Source organism: Hemiscyllium ocellatum, chromosome 16, assembly GCF_020745735.1.
Source record: "Hemiscyllium ocellatum isolate sHemOce1 chromosome 16, sHemOce1.pat.X.cur, whole genome shotgun sequence".
In the NCBI taxonomy this organism is placed as follows: domain Eukaryota; kingdom Metazoa; phylum Chordata; class Chondrichthyes; order Orectolobiformes; family Hemiscylliidae; genus Hemiscyllium; species Hemiscyllium ocellatum.
Genome location: NC_083416.1, coordinates 63,459,394 through 63,480,351, shown reverse-complemented (window position 1 = coordinate 63,480,351; position 20,958 = coordinate 63,459,394). Strand labels below are relative to the sequence as shown.

General features: G+C 39.2%; 1 protein-coding gene across 2 annotated transcripts in view; it reads left to right on the top strand.

The window, feature by feature from the left end:
* rars1 (arginyl-tRNA synthetase 1) overlaps positions 1-20,958 on the top strand; it is a 64,993-nt gene that overhangs the window by 29,304 nt on the left and 14,731 nt on the right. For both annotated transcript variants that reach the window (XM_060837331.1, XM_060837332.1), the window contains 3 exons: positions 2,266-2,387; positions 9,269-9,389; positions 12,685-12,814. In XM_060837331.1, coding sequence (XP_060693314.1) covers positions 2,266-2,387; positions 9,269-9,389; positions 12,685-12,814 — 373 coding nt within the window. The remainder of the gene's footprint in view (positions 1-2,265; positions 2,388-9,268; positions 9,390-12,684; positions 12,815-20,958) is intronic.

Below are 20,958 nucleotides of genomic sequence, written 5' to 3'. Positions count from 1 at the left end.
ACTGAAAATATTGCAACAGACTGGCAAAGCCTATTAAGAGCATGTGATCTTCCCTAGCTGTGTGGCTTCTGGAAGTGGAAGTCATGCAGCGGCATGATGATGGACTAGTGCATGGCACCGTAATGTGAGCTGACACTGTGATCAACAGTCAGAGACACTCTGTGAGGGATCACAGACAGACTGTAAAAATGGTCAGAGACACCGAACTGTTGAATAGTAAGATTATCTATCTGAAACTCTGCAATAGACAATTGATTGCAATCTGTATTGGAGACCACATGTATTGCGCTTTTCATCAGAATTAGGAATAGAACATTCAACTCTTTCAGGCCAGTCTGCCTGTCAACGAGCTCACGGCTGACTTTCTGCTTCATTTTTTTTATTGCACTATTATTAATATGTAGAAATCTATAAATCTCAGACTGACAGCTTTGACAGCCCTTGAGAACAAAATTCCAAATGTTATCCCTTCATGAGACATGGACAAGACAATGCCAGTTTCTTCAATAAACGTGAAATTATTTATTTATTTTTAAACTAAACTTGTTACACTGTTGTAGACTTGGTAGATGCTCAGTTTATGATAGAAATATGTAAATATTTATCCCCTTAACTAGCATCCACACCAAAAAATATTAGCTGAGATTCACATTGCAGCACAAAACATTTCACTCAAAAAAAAAGTCTTGGACCCCACACAGTTTTCAATTTTAAAACCTACTTTATTTTGATTAAGTGAGCGAGTGATCAACACTCTATAATCCAGAGTACCAATCGAGATATCCTTGGATGAACTAATGATTGAGATCTGATTTTTAGCAAAAAGACAGCATGTTTTATAGCTCTTATGTGTGTAATAATTTTGTATGTTTCACTTCCGCACAATGTAATGTTTCTATCTCTAATTGTTGTCATAATTAAAATGAGATGATTAATATATTTTAATCTTATTCACATCGAAACAGCTATTGATTTAAATATTTCTATATCTGGTGCCATTCTCTTACGTTAAAGCAGATAAAGCTAAATATTTATCAATTTATTATTCATTGGAGGTGTGTAGGAAAGTACAGCTCCAAGATTATGCCAGGAGGTCTTACATTCTCATGATCACTGTGATTGCCATTTTAAACTTGAAACAAATTATTATTGCAAGATGGAGAATTAAAATGGAGGCTTTTAATCATTGATTCCCCAATACTTTTATCAATGGTTAGTACTTGCAGGAAAGAAAGGATGAAGGTTGGCAGATGGCTGTCAATCTTGCTTGCCTAGATAGGTCACTCAACATTTGTAGTTGTCTCTGACGTCTTGGTTGCTGCAGCTTGCTCAGGAATACAGTATTGAGAAGTCTTCCAGACATACTTTACAAGGACAATCCGATTTCACACTAGTTCGCAACAAGGCTATATCAGAAACAGGAGAGATATGAACTAAGCAGCCTTTCCTCATTCAGCTTCATTCCCAATTGAAATCCAACCACTCTCCAAGCAAAATATTTCAAACATAATAGCTATAAAACCCAGGCAGATAACTTCTTAAAAAGCGAGTCCCAGCAATTCACTAATCATGTGATTTCTCACAAGTATCTTTTTGAAATAATATTCCAATATGTCCGTCCATTGACCCATTTTAAAATAAAAAAAATCCAGGTTATCACCACAGAACTTGAATCTTGTAAAACTCAAGTCCTCCAAAAAAGTTAATGTGAAACCTCTTAACACACAGCCACCAAATCAATATAAAGTCAAGGGAGTTAAATATAGAATGGACCTAAAGTGAGCAGGCTAAACAGAATGGCCTCACTAGTAAGAGTGAGTGTATTGGTAAAAAGCAGAGTTTCCTGACCAGGAATTAAAGTGTGTACATACGATTGCATCCCACACAATCAGGAAATTGCGAGGGCAGACTTAAGTTCACTGACATCACAAGCATGCCGGACAATAGATCTTAAAGTTGAGTCCTTACAAAATTTTCATTAAAATTTCCACTCCATTTTTCTTTGTCACATGTGTTGTATGCTCAATATTGCTGTCACCTGTCTGTTAATGAGATGTACAGAAGCATCCTGATGATACTTTACACATGGATTTTATGATAGTATTGTTGTACTACTGCCTATTTTTGCATTCATCTACTTGATTTGTATTACATACATTCCCTAATGGAGGTTTGAGACTCGCTGATGTCCCCTCATTAAGAGCAAGCCTCAAAGCATCCTACTAATACAGCATAAAAACCCATTTGAATATATTTTTGTTGTAGGTGGTGGTTGATTTCTCCTCTCCGAATATTGCCAAAGAGATGCATGTGGGCCATCTGCGATCGACCATCATTGGAGACAGCATGTGCCGCTTGTTTGAGTTTGTGGGTTATGACGTTTTGAGGTCAGTGAAAGTGACTAATTAGAACATAGAACATAGAAAAATACAGTGCAGTACAGGCCCTTCGGCCCTCAATGTTGCATCGATCCAAGCCCACCTAACCTACACTAGCCCACTTTCCTCCATATGCCTATCCAATGCCCGTTTAAATGCCCATAAAGAGGGAGAGTCCACCACAGTTACTGGCACATGGATGTTTGATTCCCACTTCACTTGCAGGCAAGTTAGTAACAAAGGGTCAGTTAGACTCAAAACGTCAACTCTTTTCTCTCCTTACAGATGCTGCTAGACCTGCTGAGATTTTCTAGCATTTTCTCTTTTGGTTTCAGATTCCACAGTAATTTACCATCCAGTTGCATGTAAAAGTTTAAATATTGATATTAAAACAAATGCTATTGAAACTGGGAATCTTAAATAAAAGTGGGAAATGCTTAGCAGATGTGATAGCAACAGTTGAGGGGAAAAACAACTAAAACATTTCAGGTCTAATCTTTTGACACAACCGAGGAAATTTTAAAGATGTGGATTTGAACAAGTAATTGGACAGAAATGTAGAGGGAAAGAAGAACAGAAAAGAAGGAATGTTCCCTGCTTCAAAAACCAAAAGAAGTGATAATAGTAAAGAAACAGTGAGTTGTGATAAATTGTTAATTTTTATTGAGGATGTTAGTGGTATTGCCCAAGAAAAGTATCAATGTTAGGACTGCTTTATTGATACTTGAATTGGATATTGGAATTCATGGTGAAATTTCAAAATGCACTTGTGATAATAACTTGGCGGTATGGCAAATACAGCAGCCTCTGATTTATCAGTGTCCAACTTATGAATGCTTGTACTTAGGAAATCCTGAAAAGGAGTGTGGTAATATTAATTTTGGAGATCCAACGAGTAAATGATTCCATGTACTTACAAATGACTGTTTTATAGTGTTTTGTATTGTATTCCGACTTACGAGCACACTCGAGAATGGAACCTGTTCATAACCTGGAGACTGCCTATAGAGAAAGTTACTGTAATCGATTGCAACAGGACATAAGCTAACAGAGTGGGCAGATCCATGATACAGATTTGCTCTATCAGTATAGAGACGTATGAGGTAGTGCATATTGGTAGACGGAATAGGGACAGGCAATATACAAAGTTTAAAAGTGCAGATGTATTGCCAAATTTTGTGAATAGATCTTTGAAAGTGACAAAGCAACTTGAGGAAGTTACAAGCAAAATATATGAAGCTTAGGCTTTGTAAATAAACATATTGAGTATAAAAGTAGCAGTTACGCTAACTTCCATGAAGTTCTGCTTAGGCCATATTCGAATATTGCATCCGGTTATGATTACATATTAGGGGTCTTTGAGAGGGTGTAAACGATAGTTAGGGGATTGGTTCCTGGACTAATTCTAAGATTAGGTTTGAGAAGCTGAAGTTTTGTTTTCCTTGGATCAAAGGAGATTTGACACACTTATTCAAGAGAAGTTTGTTTAAGGTAGATGTGAGAAAAGCCTTTTGCATTAGTTGATCATACAAGGACTAGGAGAAGTACATTTAAGGATTGGCAGGAGATGTACAAGGTATTGAGATGCACAGAGAGTGGTTAGACAGAGCCCTTTTTCCATGAAAATATCTATCATGAGGGGTCATAATTTTAAAGTAATTGGAGGGAGGTTCAGGGGAGATGTCAGAGGTTGGTTCTTTGCACAGTGGTGGATGCGTGGAATGCCCTGCCAACAGTGGTGGTGGAGTCAGATACATTAGGGATATTTAAGCGACTAATACAATGAAAAGCATGAACGTTAGTCTGATCTTAGAGTAGGATTAAAAGACTGAACATCGAGGGCTGAAAGGCTTGTACTGTGCTGTACTGTTGTATGTTCTATATAGGGAGTTTGATGAGGAAGAATTTTATTTTACAGTGAGTTGTATGACCTGGAACATGCTGCCTAAGAGGGTGGTGAAAGTGGAGACAGTCAATAATTTTTTTAAATATTCAATGGGCTTTTGAGGGAAATAAACTTGCAGTAACACAGGGAGTGTGAATGGGAATGGAACAGATCGTGTTGGTGTAAAAGTACTGGCAAGGCCTCAGTGAGCCAAATTACCTCCCTTGACATGATAGTCTTGTGCACATCGTTGATTATTATTAAACTTAAGATTTCCAGTGTGTACTACCTAGTTGCACAAATGAACAGTAAGTTACAGCATATAATTTGAAGTTATTTGGGTATGAAACATGCAATAGTTAGCTGTGTAATTTCTAAATTCAGAGTAGAATCAAGTATGACTTACTAACTTACCTTTCTTTAAATTATCAGCGTGTATCCTTTAATACAAGCTTAAATAGAGTGCATGTGTGTGTATAAGCCCACCATTTGCTTATGTGACGGTAATGCTGACTTATTTGCCTCATATGAAGGATTATTTCTTGTTTTTCAATTTCAATTTTCAACACTGAAGTAGCTGGTTGCCTTGAAATGACGAAAAACCAATTTGAATCAGGCCAATCAGTTTGAATTATTCCCCAATAAAATACCAAATTCCAATCAAGTTTGAATTGAGTATATTGGTAATCTTAAAAGCCAATGACACAATCCGATGCTCTGGCATTTATGACCGGGGGAAAATTGATCAGTTGGGAGGAGTACTGCCAATCCCCAGTGGATAAAAGATTGCCTGAAAAATAGCTCTTAAAAGTAACTTTTTCGATTAGTAACCTATGAAGCAGAATCCCTAAGAAAAAGAAGAAAAGACGACGCATAGAAGAACTAAAAGCTGCCTGGCTTTGAGATTAGAAGTGTTTTGTAAATCTTAATTGGGAGTTTTATCAGATTAGTATTATAGAAGGGAAGGTAAAAAAATAGGTTAGCGTAAGGACTTGTACATGGTTGTCAGTTAATTATTCTCTGTTATATTTAAAGTTGTTAATTTTTACGTCATGGTCACTTGACTGTTTACAGATTGCTGCATGGGATAAATCTTTTCTGTGTTGCTGTTTTTAAATTAAGCAGGAGGGTTTACCCCATATTGAAACATAGTTAAGATGTCAATTCCATCCTCTCGGCCCATAATCCTGAATCTCTTGTCTATGAAACCAACTATTTAACAGAGCCATAAATGAATTCACTGTCATTGCCTCCACTGCTTTGTGAAGAAGAAAATTCTCAATGTGTTCCTTTTTTTTCCCCCTGGTGTGTGGACTCCCAAGGTTTGTGTATGACATTGATTTCCAAAATTGGAAGTAACTGTGCCAGCACGCCAATCAGCATATGTAAAACCTTGGAGGAACTACAGACTGGCTAAATGGCGCAGAACTGAGAGTGAAAGTTAGGAACTGTCTGAAACAAAATGTTTTTATTTCTGCCTTGAGTCAATTTTTGTTTATTTTAAACTGCATTCTCCAGTTCTAGTTTGATTTGATTTCCTGTTGTCATATGTACCTGAGTACAGTGAAGAGTTTTGTGAGTAGTGCAGACAGATTATAACATAAGAGGACATTCAAATCATGTTTAGACAGAGTTATGGCTACATGGGAGGTGCACATAAGCAAGATCAACATTAGATTTGAAATTAGCGTGGTCCATTAAGCAGTCTGATAACAGCAGGGAAGAAGTTGTTCTTGAACCTGTTGCTACATGTGGTTAAGCTTCTGTATCCTCTGTCTGATGGAAAAGGTTAAAGAGAATGTTGCCAGTGTGGGAGGGGTCTTTGATGTTGGCAGCCTTTCTGCCATAATGAGAAGTGTAGATGGATTTTTCCAGAATCCACCACATCAAGGCCCCCTTTAGTTTTCATATGTTCCGTAATCTCACCTCTTCTAAAGTTCAATAGGCATAGATCCAATTTAGTTCACCTTCACAAGTTAAGCCCTTCAACCCACAAGTGAATTGAGTGAATCTTCTCTGAACTGATTCTATTAGAAATAAAATAGTTTTTAAATAAGATCATCAGAACTGTACACCATACTCTAGATCTGCTTTAACCACGGCCCAGTCTAGCAGCAGAAGAGCTCTCTGATTTTTATATTCCATTTCCCTTGCATTAAATACAAATAGATTAGAGTGGTGCTGGAAAAGCAGAGCAGGTCAGGCAGCATCTGAGGAACAGGAAAATCGATGTTTCGGGCAAAAGCCCTTCATCAGGAATTAAATACAAATATTCCATTTGACTTTCTAATCACTGCATACTGACGTTTTGTGATTCATGTACCAAGTCATCCAGGTCTATCTGTACCACAGAGCTCTACAGTCTCTTTAATTGTATATCATTCTTCTGTTTCCTGTCCAAGTAGATGAGTTCACATTTTCCCATCTTAAACTTCCACCTGCCAATTTTTTTTCCCTTTTGCCCCAACTTATTCTCCCATCAACAATAGGACAATCACATCTCTGCTCTTGATTACACTAAGAGTCAAAATGAACAAACATAATAAATTCTGCTACCTTTGGTCCACGTCCTATAACAGATACTGGCATGGAAAGAACAGCTACTGTTGGTCACCTCATGAAACATGCTAGTTGCTGAAGCCAGTCTTCTCAGCGTCTTGAAAGTGAGTGATTTAAAGCTATCTTGAAAGAAAACACAACAGTTTTCACCATTTACACCATTACCACACTTCCATGGAAGGCTAACAAAATTCAAAATGTCCATAATGACTCTTACCAGTTTGATAGATGCACCACATCCTGTCCAGTTACAACACCGCTTCATATCGCAACTCCTGTGCCCAAGACTGCAAAAAATTAGAGTCATAAGCATAGCCCAGTCCAATACGAAAACCAGCCTTCCTTTGTTGATTCTGTCTGTACTTCCATGTCTTGGGAAAGCAGCCAATGCCATTAGAGACCCCTCCAAACCCCATTATGCTGTCTTTCACCCCTTTCTTTTGGGCAGAAAACACGTACCAACAGATTTCAGAATAGCTTCTTCCCTTATGAACGGACCTCACATAGAGTTGATTTTCCTCTGCAGCTCTAACACTGTATTCTGCATTCTATTCTATTACCTTGATGTACTTACGAAAGGTATGATTTTCAGGATAGCATGCCATGCAATACTTTTCACTGTATCTTGGTACAATGTGACAACAGTAAATCAAATCAAACCTCCCATGTATTGCAAATGTGGGAAATTTGATAAAGAAGCAAGTCAACAAAAAGTAACACAGAATGCATCAGAGACAGAGGTTATGATCTAAATGTGTTCAAGTGTACATTGAGAACTGAGGGTGTGTCAAAGTGAAAGAAGTAGTTCTGTGTCTTAAGCTTACATTGAGCTTCATTGAAAGTCACAGCAGGTCCTGGATGGAGGCAAAAGGGAAGCAAGATAGAAAATTAAAATAACAAATGACAGGGAGCTTGGGATCATGCATAGTCTGTGCAGAGGTATGCTTCAAGTGATAACCCAGTCTATGTTTAATCTTCCCACAGTAGAGGAGGCCACATTGTAATCAGTGAATGCAATATAGTACTTTGAAAGAAGTGAGAGTAAACTGCTGATTGGAAGGAGTATTTTATAGCCTTGGAAAGTGAGATTAGAGAAGCTGAAAGGGCCAGTGTTGCATATGCACAAGAAGGTGCCACAGGAATAGGAGGGAATATTAGGGGTGACAGCAATAGACCAGTGTGTCACAGAGGGAATGATGAAAAAGGAGGGCAGTCGAATGTATAAAAGCAAATTACTGTGAATGCTGGAATCTGAAACCTAAAGAGATCATGCTGGAAGATCGCAGCAGGTCTGGCAGCATCTGTAAGGAGAGAAAAGAGCTGACATTTCGAGTCTAACTGACCCTTTGTCAAAGCTTTGTCAAAAGGTCAGTTAGACTTGAAAGGTCAGCTCTTCTCCCTCCTTACAGATGCTGCCGGGCAATAGAATGTGTTTGCTAGTGGTACCTCACTGGACCTGGTAAAAATGGCAGAGGAAGATCCATTGATTACAGAGGCTGGTGGACTGGCCCATGTCATGGTTCTTGGAGACTAGGAAAGAGAACGGGTGTGGGAAATGAATTGGACTTGGCGGAGGACCTTGTTAGCTATGCTGGGTGGACATCCTTGGTTAAGCCCAAGAAGTGCTGTTATGGAAGCTTGCACCATTAAAATATTTGGACAGAGATGGTAAAACTTAGAATGGCATGCAGTCCTTACAGGTTGTGGGAGTGTGTAGGTTTATAATAAGTTAGTAGCCTATTTGCAGAAATGGAGATAGAGAAGTTGAGGAAGAAAGAACAACAGAGATGGACCAGGTGATGGTGAAAGGGGGATTGAAATTTGAAATCAGGTCAGTGAAATTTTTCATGATGAAAGCAGAAGTTGACTCCGATACTGACCAGAGTATGCTGGAAAATTAGATGAGAGAGGGGTCACCATTAGTACTGGGATAATGAATTTTCCACATATCTCACAAAAAGAGTAGAATAATAAAGGTTTTGCATAGCTAGGACCCATTTAAGTATCTGTAGTAGCATCTTTTATTTGGAGAAAGCTCAAGTATTTTGGCATTCATCGGGCAGAAGAACTTTGCAGGCTCATGTAAGGTAGATGTCGCATACTTATGGAAGTTGTAACACTGATTATTACACCTGGTAAATGCGAGGTGATGCAGTAGAAAATGGTGATCTACATGCTCTACAACCTGTGGCAGAACTTGCGTCTCATAGATTGGTTTCATCAACTATCAGCAAAAGTGCAGGATATGATGCTATCACATTTCTAATGTAATTATGAAAGTATGCTAGCAACACCTAAATTAACATAGCATTCTGTCATCTATGACCCAGCTCACTGTAGCTGAGGATACGAAATGCATCATGATAGAAAGCAAGGTTTTGTCACACTTTTGTAATGCAGTTTCATTTTACAATGCTTTTTATATTGCATCTTTTGTTAATTTCAGGCTAAATCATGTTGGTGACTGGGGGACACAATTTGGTATGTTGATTGCACACTTGCAGGATAAGTTTCCAGATTACCTGGTTGTTTCCCCTCCAATTGGAGATCTTCAGGCCTTCTACAAAGTAAGTTGCATCCGATGTTGCTCATGCTGCTAACTCTGCTTGCCCATTTATACACCTAAGCTAAACAAAGTAATGTTACAGTAGTTGACCAGCCATGCCATTGTTCAGGTATAGAAATGAAATAAAGTTTTATTTTCTTCTCTTTCTATTTGCTTTTTCCATGCAAGGCTTCCATTTTCTGATATTACTTCTTTGACTTTCTTGGGATAAGGAGTGCTGCCTTGACACAATATTTTAAATTGCAATGTTTAAACTGCTTCAGCCTTTTGCTTTCCCTTGCCGTATTCCTTGGGCTTTGATTTTTTTTAAATCATCGCGACATGATACTCTAGCAAAGCCATTGTTCATTTCAAATCCTGATCTGCCTTTGAGAAGCCATTGGTGAGACGATGACTTGAAATATTACATGCCATATGGTGAAACTGCTGCCACAATATTATTGGGCAGGGAGTTTCAGACTTTTGATCCAGTGATAGTGAAGGATCTGTATTAGATGTCCAAAAATAAATAATTTGTATGACTTAGAGGAGAATCTGGAGGATGATATTCCTGTGCATCAATTGTCCTTTTATTTCCAGGTGTTTGAGCATGTAGATTTAGAAGGGAGGACATCAATAATACTATATAGCTGACATTTCGAAGAGGAGCATTGAATCAAGAAGTACAGCTTTCAATGCTCTAGAAATTGATTTGAAGTGGGTGTTGTTTTGAGACGTGTAACGTCTAATAAATAATGACTTGTGGGTTAATTAGATTTAAGCATAAGTCTGAATGAGGCAAAACATGCAGAGGAAAATGTGATTTGGCTTGATGGACCTGTAAGATGCTTATAAATTATAGATGATACTACATCAAAACCTTGAGAGACTCATTAATTGCCTATTGTTCCACCCAAAACGTTTACAAGAATCCTCTGGGGATGGAGGTAAGGGTGACTGTTGGGTTACCAAGAAATGAGGAACAAGTCTGTGACCTTTTCAAATATCTGGTTTTATTTCTTCTTATATGTAGGTTACACAGTTGCAAGTTGAGATCTGTGCAGCAACAGCTTTAATCATGCTTTTTACATATTTTTACTTGATCCTCCCTGAAATTGCAAATACTGGTCAGTACATTCTATTAATCTATTTCACATTATCTTCCGGTAATATACTTGCAAACTGTTCCCCACACTACAACGACAATGTCTTGGCAACAGTTTGTTTGGCACGTACTTCCATTTCTGCTTCGAGCACATCTCCTTATTCTCGACTACATCTGCAAGTTAGCTTTTTGCAATAGCCTTTGTAAGCTTAACTCTTGTTATGCTTTAGCTTAATCACACAATTTTCAATGTACTTCACAGTAACCTTCCTCAGTATCCCTCCCACAAAGTCCTAACTTAGATCATCATTTCTTTATCAAGGCCAATAAAGGGTGGTGACCAATGCTGGCCCGAGCTAGTGACAGTAAAGAAAATAGAAACCTGCCATGTGTCAGTCAGATTAACTTGTCTTTCTGGCGGCATGTGCTGAGTAGGAGCCCAATGATAGGAAAAAAGTTAATTTTATGACAGAATGAGTGGTTAGAATGTCACAAAAATGTTACAGTATAGAAGGAGGCTGCTTGACCCATCATGCCTGCATCAGCTGTCCAGATAAACATCATTTACTTCATACCATTCTCCCCCACTTTTCTTCATATTCTTGTTTCTCTTTAAGTAATCATCTTGTACTGCCTTGAATGCCTTAATTGAATCTGTCTTTAACCATTTGTCCAAACAGTGCATATCAGACTCGTTTTGTATCCCAAAGCACATGTAGATCTTTTAAAGTATTCAACAGTTAATTAATTTAAATTTTATTTGCAATGAAGCATTTTGCTCCATCAAGCATCGTTTAGTTACATTAAAGCAGACAGTCTTACATTTTAAATGGACAGTGATGATCGTGTTCAATTTATTATATAAAAATAAGCTCACTCGGGTGACCATAATCTGGGAAACAGTTTATGATCGAAATTAAAGGATCAGATTTCAGTTGTGGTCCCTGTCACTCACTCATTATATCAAGCAGTCTAATGTGGCGGTATAAATGTTATACCTGTTCATTTTAAGCTGAGTGGAATGTATCTGTTTGATTACCAAGATATTGCTGAGCTAGAATGCTCTATTGAAATGTTGGACTTTGCTGTCTTTGCTGAAAGATTGTTAGTTATATGCTGACTGCAGATTATTGGAAGTTAATCTTCTATTATTGGGATATAATACTGCCTTATATTCATAGCATTACATTGCATAGAATGTGCAACACAGCAACAGGCTATTTTTGCTATGTATGAATTTCCTCCCATCCCTCCAAAATTAAACCTGTCAGCATAATCTGTTCCTTTGTCCCATACAAGTTTATCTAGCTCTGTTGTTGCATATTCCACATTCTAACCGCTTGCTCTGTAAAGAGGTTTTTTTTCTGAATCCTGTATTGTATATATATTGAGCTCTCATATTTACGGCCCTTGGTTTTGGTCTTGCCTTGAATAGAAACTTCTCTGTGCCGATCCTATGCAGCCCTCCCATGATCTTAAATATCTTTATATTGCAACCTGTTCAGTCTTTCCTGATAGATCTAAGTTCTCAATTTTAGACTCATTCTGGTAAATGGTACTCCAGCGGCACTAACTTTTATGTAGCCCAGAACTGTTTGCAATACTTTGGGTGGAATTTAACAACAGTTCTGTGCAAGGTTACAAAACCTGAGCTTGTCATAAAACTTGACTGCTTTTCAGTCCTATTCCACCAGTTATCCTCCTCTTAATTCAATGTCAGTTTTCTTTTAAAGAAAGGCTCTTGCTTTATTTTACCTATTTGAGTGTTGCATCAAATGAGCATGCAAACTAAGAAGTAGGGTCAGATCATAGCACTCCAGTTTGTGTTTTGAATTTTACATTCCTGTCTTTCCCCAGATTACCTTAGATGCCTGTAGACAATGGAATCAATTTATCTGTGTATTTAAAAAAAAGTGATTTTTTCTTTCCTTCCCCCCCCCCCCCGCCCCAACACCATCTGAGGCAAAATTCCAAATTTGCGTAACCCTCTGAAGAAAATTCATTTCTACAGCCAGCTTGTCAAGACCATTCAGAATCTTATATGCTTCAAACAATTCATCGCTTAATCTTCTGAACTACTGTGGAAGCAAGCACAGCCTGTCCAACCTTTCCTCATAAGGCAACCTGTTCAACCCAGGTTTCAATCCAATAACACTCTTCTATGCCCTGTTTACTATGTTTGAACTTTTCAACAATTGTCCTATGTTTACAGGAATCCAAAAAGAGATTTGATGAAGAGGAAGACTTTAAGAAGCGAGCGTATGAGTGTGTGGTACAACTGCAGAGCCACAATCAAGAAATTACTAAGGCTTGGAATCTGATCTGTGAGGTTTCTCGGAAGGGTAAGCTAGAATATGAGAAATCAAGAAAGGAAAAGATTTAGCCTGGATTTGACAAAAAAAATGCAAAACTCGAACCTTTGTGGAACATTAGAGGAAATGTTTAGTTTGACAATTGAAACTTTTTAAGCCATAGTTCTTTTCAGCTTGGAGGTATCCCAAAGCATCTGGATCGGATCCTGATAAATATAGATTAGGTACAAATCAGCCATAATTCAGCTTAATGATGAGGTCAGAAGTGACATGACACCCGGTTATAGTCCAACAGGTTTATTTAAAATCACAAGCTTTTGGAGCATTGCTCAGATTTCACCTGCACGTTGAAAGCTTGTGATTTCAAATACAGCTGTTGGACTATAACCTGGTGTTGTGTGACTTCTGACCTTGTCCACCCCAATCCAACACTGGCACCTCCACATCACAGCTTAATGATGGAAAAGGCTTGAGGGGCTGAACAACCTCTCTCTTTTCCTATACCCTTGAAGTAGCATTTGTCAAAAACAGTGCCTGTCTCCTAGTGTTGTTTCTGTTTTTGTGAAAAATCCATTTTTCAAAAAAGCATATCTGATTAAATTATCATGAAATTACTCACATGATACTTAACAATGCATTGATTTGTTAAAGGAATAATACATTTTTCCTCTCACCTTAAACCTAGGCCCTCTAATTTTGGACTCCTCCTTCCCTAGGAAAAAGACTTTGGCTATTCATCCTATCCATACCACTCATGATTTTATACACCTCATATGCTCACCTGTCAGCCTCCGACGCTCCAGGGAAAAAAGCCCCAGCCTATTCAATCTCTTCCTATGATGCAAACCCTCCAGTCGAGACTATATCTTTGTAAATCTTTTCTGCATCCTCTCCAGTTTAACACCATCCTTCCTGTAGAAGGCTGACTAGAATTATACACAGTGTTTGAAAAGCCTCGCCAATGTCCTGTACTGCTGTGACATGATATTCCAACTCCTGTGCTCAGTGTTCTGACCAATGAAGGCAAGCATGCCAAACATCTTTTCATCACCCTGTCTGCTTGCAGCTTCACTTTCAAAGAACTGTGCATTCCTCAGGGCTTCCCATTAAGTGTATAAGTCCTGCTCTGTTTTGTCTTACCAAAATACAACACCCCACATTTATTTAAATTAAACTCCATTTGCCACTCCTTGGCTTGTTGATTGATAAAGGTGGTTTTGTACTCTGAGATACCTTCAGTGTCTGTTATACCACCTATTTTGGGGTCATCTGCAAAATTACCAACCAGACCTCCTACATTGACATCCAAATAATTTATGTAAATGAGGAAAAGCTGTGGACCCAGCACTGATCCCTGTGGCTCACCTCTGATCACAGGCCTCCAGTGAAAAGCAACCTTCTACCATCACCCTCTCTCTCCCCTATCTTCAAGCCAATTTTGTATTCAGTTGGCAAGCTCCACTTGGGTCCCATGTGGTCTAACCTTACTAAGCAGTCTACCATGCAGAATCTTGATGAATGCTTTGCTGAAATACATTTAGACAATGTCTGCCACTCTGCCTTCATCAATCTTCTTTGTCACATCTTCAAAAACTCAATAAAGTTAGCGAGACACAATTTCCCATGCACAAAGTCATGCTGACTATCCCTAGTCACCTTTGCCCACCACTGACTTAAGGCTCACCGGTCTGTAGCTCCCTGGCATTTCCTGACAGCCTTTCTTAAATAGTGGCAACACAAAAACCAACGTCCCAGTCTTCACCTCACCCGTGGCTGTCAACGATACCAATATCTCAGCAAGGGAACCCATCAATCTCTTCCTTAGCTTCTCAAATTTCTGGGAAACACCTGATCAAATTCTGGGGGTTTATTTAACTTTGTTTTAAGACCTCCAGCATCTCAGCTTCAGTAATATGAACTCCTTTCAAGACATCTCTATTTATTTCTCCAAGCTCCTGAGCTTCAATGTCCTTCCAATACTAATGCAAAATATTTGTTTAATATCTCGCCCATCTCCTATGGTTCTACACATAGATGACCACGTTAATCTTTCAGGGGCCCTGTGCACTCCCTAGTTACTCATCTGCCCTTAATGTACTTATAGAATCTCTTTGGATTCTCTTTAAAGAAATTCTATAGAGACATTAAAGGCAAGAGTGTTCTGCTTTTTATAATTGTTGTATCTCATGGACATGGAGGTGGGATCTTAGGAAGTCATCTACCATGGAGCATTGGGAAAGACTTGATAATTTGTGATTTCATAGAACCATTGAAAAGATGCAGCTTAGAGTAAGGCCATTTAGTCTATCATGATTGTAAATAAATTAACCACCTATTCTAATCCCTACACCTAGTTTGTATTTCAAGTGTAGATCCAAGTTCCCTTTAAAATGAGTTGAGGATTATTTTTACTTCAAACACCAAACTAGGCAGCAAACTCCATATACACCACTCTCTGGATGAAGATGTTTCTCCTCATGCTCTCTCATCTTTCAACAATCACTTTCAATCTATGCCCCTGGTAATTGACCTCTCCATTATAAGACCATAAGACATAGGAGTGGAAGTAAGGCCATTCGGCCCATTGAGTCCACTCCGCCATTCAATCATGGCTGATGGGCATTTCAACTCCACTTACCCGCATTCTCCCTGTAGCCCTTAATTCCTTGTGACATCAAGAATTTATCAATCTCTGCCTTGAAGACATTTAGCGTCCCGGCCTCCACTGCACTCTGCAGCAATGAATTCCACAGGCCCACCTCTCTCTGGCTGAAGAAATGTCTCCGCATTTCTGTTCTGAATTGACCCCCTCTAATTCTAAGGCTGTGTCCACGGGTCCTAGTCTCCTCGCCTAATGGAAACAATTTCCTAGCGTCCACCCTTTCCAAGCCATGTATTATCTTGTAAGTTTCTATTAGATCTCCTCTTAATCTTCTAAACTCCAATGAATACAATCCCAGGATCCTCAGCCGTTCCTCGTATGTTAGACCTACCATTCCAGGGATCATCCGTGTGAATCTCCGCTGGACACGCTCCAGTGCCAGTACGTCCTTCCTGAGTTGTGGGGACCAGAACTGGACACAGTATTCCAAATGGGGCCTAACCAGAGCTTTATAAAGTCTCAGTAGCACAACGGTGCTTTTATATTCCAACCCTCTTGAGATAAATGACAACATTGCATTCCCTTTCTTAATCACGGACTCAACCTGCATGTTTACCTTTATAGAAGCCTCGACTAGCGCTCCCCGATCCCTTTGTACTTTGGCTTTACGAATTTTCTCACCGTTTAGAAAGTAGTCCATGCTTGTATTCTTTTTTTCCAAAGTGCAAGACCTCACATTTGCTCACATTGAATTTCATCAGCTATTTCCTGGACCACTCTCCCAAACTGTCTAGATCCTTCTGCAGCCTCCCCACTTCCTCAGTACTACCTGCCTGTCCACCTAACTTTGTGTCATCGGCAAACTTCGCTAGAATGCCCCCAGTCCCTTCATCCAGATCATTAATATATAACGTGAACAGCTGCGACCCCAACACTGAGCCCTGCGGGACACTGCTTGTTGTCGGCTGCCATTCCGAAAAAGAACCTTTTATCCCAACTCTCTGCCTTCTGTCAGACAGCCAATCCTCAATCCATACCAGTAGCTCACCTCGAACACCATGGGCCCTCACCTTGCTCAGCAGCTTCCCATGTGGCACCTTATCAAAGGCCTTTTGGAAGTCTAGATAGATCACATCCACTGGGTTTCCCTGGTCTAACCTACTTGTCACCTCTTCAAAAAATTCCAGCAGGTTTGTCAGGCACGACCTCCCTTTACTAAATCCATGTTGGGAAAGCAAGTCTTACTTGTCCACTCTAACTAAATAACTCATTATTTTGTACACTTCAAAGTTACCCCAAAACTGCCTCTGTACTAAGGAAAACAACACTGTCCATCGAACCTTTCCTTAAATTGGCAATTTTCAAGACCACTGCATTCTTATAAATGTCTCTGTAGAGCAATTATGTCATTTTTAAAATAAAACCAAAAGACAGAGGAACTGAAGTAGACCATTAAGCCTATTGACCTTGCTGTGCCATACATTGAGATCATGTCTGCTCTGATAACCCTCAACTGCATTTTTCTGCCCTTCATAACTGTTAATCTCCTTACTGATTAAAATCATTCTCTCAGCTTATCGAATATACTTAACAACTCAACCTCTTCAGCCCCCTGTGATGAAGAATTCCTTAGATTGACCACCTTTTTGGAGGGGAAAAAAAGCCTGCTCATCTCTCCCTCAGTTTGGTGACCCCAAATCTGAAATGACGCTTTCTAGTCGAAGAACAGTGAACAGTTCAGCACAATACAGGTCCTTCAGCCCATAATGTTGTGCCAAGTATTTACCTTCATCTAAGATCAACCTAACCTTTTCACCCCTCAATTTACTGTCATCCATTTGCTTGCCCAACAGTCGCTTAAATATCCCTAATGTCTCTGACTCTACTACTATCACTGGCAGTGCATTCCATGACCCACCACACTCTGCATAAAGAACCTATCTCTGACATCTCCCCTATACCTTCCTTCAATCACCTTAGAATTATGACCCCGTGTGATAACCATTTCTGACCTGGGGAAAAGTCTCTGGCTATCTACTCTTGTGTCTCATTACCTTGTACACCCCTATCAAGTCACCTCTCTTCCTCATTCTCTCCAGTGTTAAAAGCCCTAGCTCGCTCAGCCTCTCTTTATAAGACAAACCCTCCAATCCAGACAGCTTCCTGGTAAATTTCCTCTGCACCGACTAAAGCATCTACATCCTTCGTATAATGAGGAGACTAAAACTGGACACAGTATTCTAAGTGTGATCTAAGCAGGATTTATACAGCCTCAGTAAAACCTAACAGCTCTTAAACGCAGTCTCCTGTTAATGAAAGCCAACACACCATGTGCCTTATTAACAACCCTATCAACTTGGGTGGCAATTTTGAGGGATCTATGTACGTGGACCCCAAGCTTCTGCAATTTCTCTACACAGAATCCTGTCTTTAGCCCTGTATTTAGCTTTCAAATTCAAACTTCTAAAATGAATCACTTTGCATTTGTCCAGGTTCTAGTTCTTCCAAAATAGCAACAACTCTTCACAACAAGCCTGTCAAATCTTATAAGAATCTCATTTTAATAAGATTTCCTCTCATATTTCTGAACTTAATTTCTTTTGGGCTCAAACTACTGAACGCTCAGTCTCTCCATACCTGGGATCAAGTTGGTGTACCTTTTTCTGGACTGCCTCCAATGCCAGTACATCTCCCTTTAAATAAGGGACCCCATGATGTGGAAGTGCCGGTGTTGGAATGGGTTGGACAAGATCAAAGGTCACATGACACCAGGTTATAGTCCAGTCAGGTGACTTCACCTGATAAAGCGCAGCATTCTGAAAACTTGCTGCTTTGAAAACTTTCAAATAAACCTATTGGACTATGACCTGGTATCATGTGACATGCGGGGAACAAATTGACTGCAATATTCCAGGTGTGATCTGTCTAAAGCCTTGTGTAATTTTAGCAAGACTTCCTTGCTTTTCTACACTGTTCCATTTGAACTAAATGTCGATCTTCCATTTGTCTTCTCTGTTACCTCTGGACATTGGATGCAGTTTTTTTTTGCAGTTTATGCATGAGAATCCCCAAATCCATCTGTGCAGGACTTTTCTGCAGTCTTCCTAAATTTAAATAATATTCAGCTCTTCTAGTCATGCTGAATGTGGTGACCAGAACTGTATGCAAAATTCCAGTTATGGTCTAACCATATTTCTTATTTTTTTAAAATTCATTCATGGGATGAGGGTGTTGCTGACTAGACAGCATTTATTGCCTGTCCCTAATTGTCCAGAGGGCAGTTAAGAGTCAACAACATTTTTGTGGGTCTGGAGTCTCATTTACATGTAGGCCAGATCAAGGTAAGGATGGCAGTTTCCTTCCCTAAAGGACATCAGTGAACCAGATGGGTTTTTCCAATAATCAACAATGAATTCGTGGTCATCATTAGATTCTGTTATGGGCCAGGCAAGCCTCCTCAAAGCATTTCAAGAGAGTAGCCCAGACCCTAACTTCATTAGTTGTTTTAAGCAAGTGTTTTCAGGATATTTCAGAAGTAATGCAGCTGGTCAAGCCACTTAGTTTTAAACAAAACAATTGATATACAAGTTTACTGAAAAAGACCCAAACAAAAGAGAACAGAATATAGAATAACTGAACCTATCCGAAAACCCAATTGATTATCCCAGTTTAATGCTGCTGTTCCAAATTCTTGCAACAATCCCCATAAATACCCCTTGGCACAAAAGATAAAATAAACACAGGGTCTTACAGGAGAGATCTGAGAGAGGGAGGATCAGCATGGGTCTGCTTCTTTGGATCCAACAGCTTCACAATGACTGCTTGCTAAAACCAAACCAAACCAGTGAAAAGCTGAGCTGGGAGAATTGGTCACTCCCCTTTGGTTGTGCAAGTTTGTTTTAAACTTCAAAGCCTTTTTCCTGAGGCAGTATCTCTTAGCTGTAATCAAATTGGCCCTAAAATCCTTCAAACCTAGACCTTTTAGAATCGCTGCTTTTGTGATCTCTCTGGAAAAAAAAGCCAAGGACAACATAACCTTGTTAAATGAGCAGCATTGTCACACCTCTCCCTTTCAAAAGAAACTATCAATATCCAAAGATGGCTTCATTTTAAAACCCCTTAATCTGAAATGGTTAATACACTACAACACACATATACATTGCACTGACAATAAGCATGCAAACATGTACTACAACATTCTGTTTTACTCCTTCCACATGCACAATTTTCAAATTAAATAGCTCTAACAACAAGGTCTATTTAAACAGTCTGGAATTTTTGTCCTTAAATTTCTGCACAATCTTCAGTGGGTTATGATCAGTGAATGTGATTGTCTCAGATATCTTGCTAGTAACATAAACATTGAAATATTGTCATGCCAACACCAAGCTCAAAGTCTCCTTCTGAACTGTCGAGTATTTCAGCTGATGAATGTTCATTTTCCTGGAGAAATACCCAAAAGTCTTCCTATTTTCTCCTCATCTCCTGCAAGAGTGCATTATCAACATCCACATCACTTGGATCGATAGCTACCTTGAATGGCTTTGCATAATTAAGTGTGGCTAATACTGGGGCAGCTTTTAGGCTGTCCGATGCCTTCTCACAGTCCACTGTCCAGTTGCCTTTCTTTAGGAATTCTGTGAGTGGACCAGCCACATGGTTAAAATTTGGTATGAAATTTTGATAAAGTTCGGTCAGTCCCAGGAATCAGATTTTTTTTGTCAGTGACGTGGGACATTCCACTTTGTTTTTGCATTCTGTGGGGCCCAGAAAGTGACTTGCACTTTGGCAAATTCACGTTCAGCCACCTTTATAATCAAGCCTGCCTTCTGAATTCAATCTAACACTGCTGATAAATGTTGCTTCCATGTGTGACAAAATCACCAGGACATCAGTATAAACTACACAATTGGGTAATCTGGCAATGACCTTATCGGTTAGTCTTTGAAATGTGGCTGGTGCATGTTTCATGCCAAATGACATGACTTTAAAATGATACAGTCCAATTGGTGTTGCGAAAGCCAAAATTGTCTTCACTCTTTCAGACAAAGGTACCTGCCAGTATCCTTTGAGCATGCCCAGCTTAGAAATGCAAGTTGCTTGGCTGACCTTTTCAATACAGGCTTCCAAACATGGAATTAGAATTATCAGTCTTTTGTAATGGCATTGACTATTGGGTACCGTTTGGTTTTGACACCATTATTATGGGTGAGCTCCAGTCACTGCAACTCACTTTGATTATGTCGTCTTGGAGTATGCGTTTAATCTTCATTTGAACCTGAGCCAACTTTAGAGGGTTATGCCTATAAGGATGTTGCTTAATGGGAACAACATTTCCTATGTTTACATCACGCATAATTAGGTTAGTATTTCCCAGCTTATTTCCACATATCTCTCCATGCGATAGTAATAACTCTTCAGGTCATTTTGATTTTCCTCTGGAAGATAACTCAATTTATCCCAATTTTTGACAACCTCCTCTTTGTCCAATTTAATTTGAGGAATGTCCAATTCAGAATCCTGTAAACTTCGTTCTTCACTCTGTGTTATAACCAATAATACAGTCTCCTTT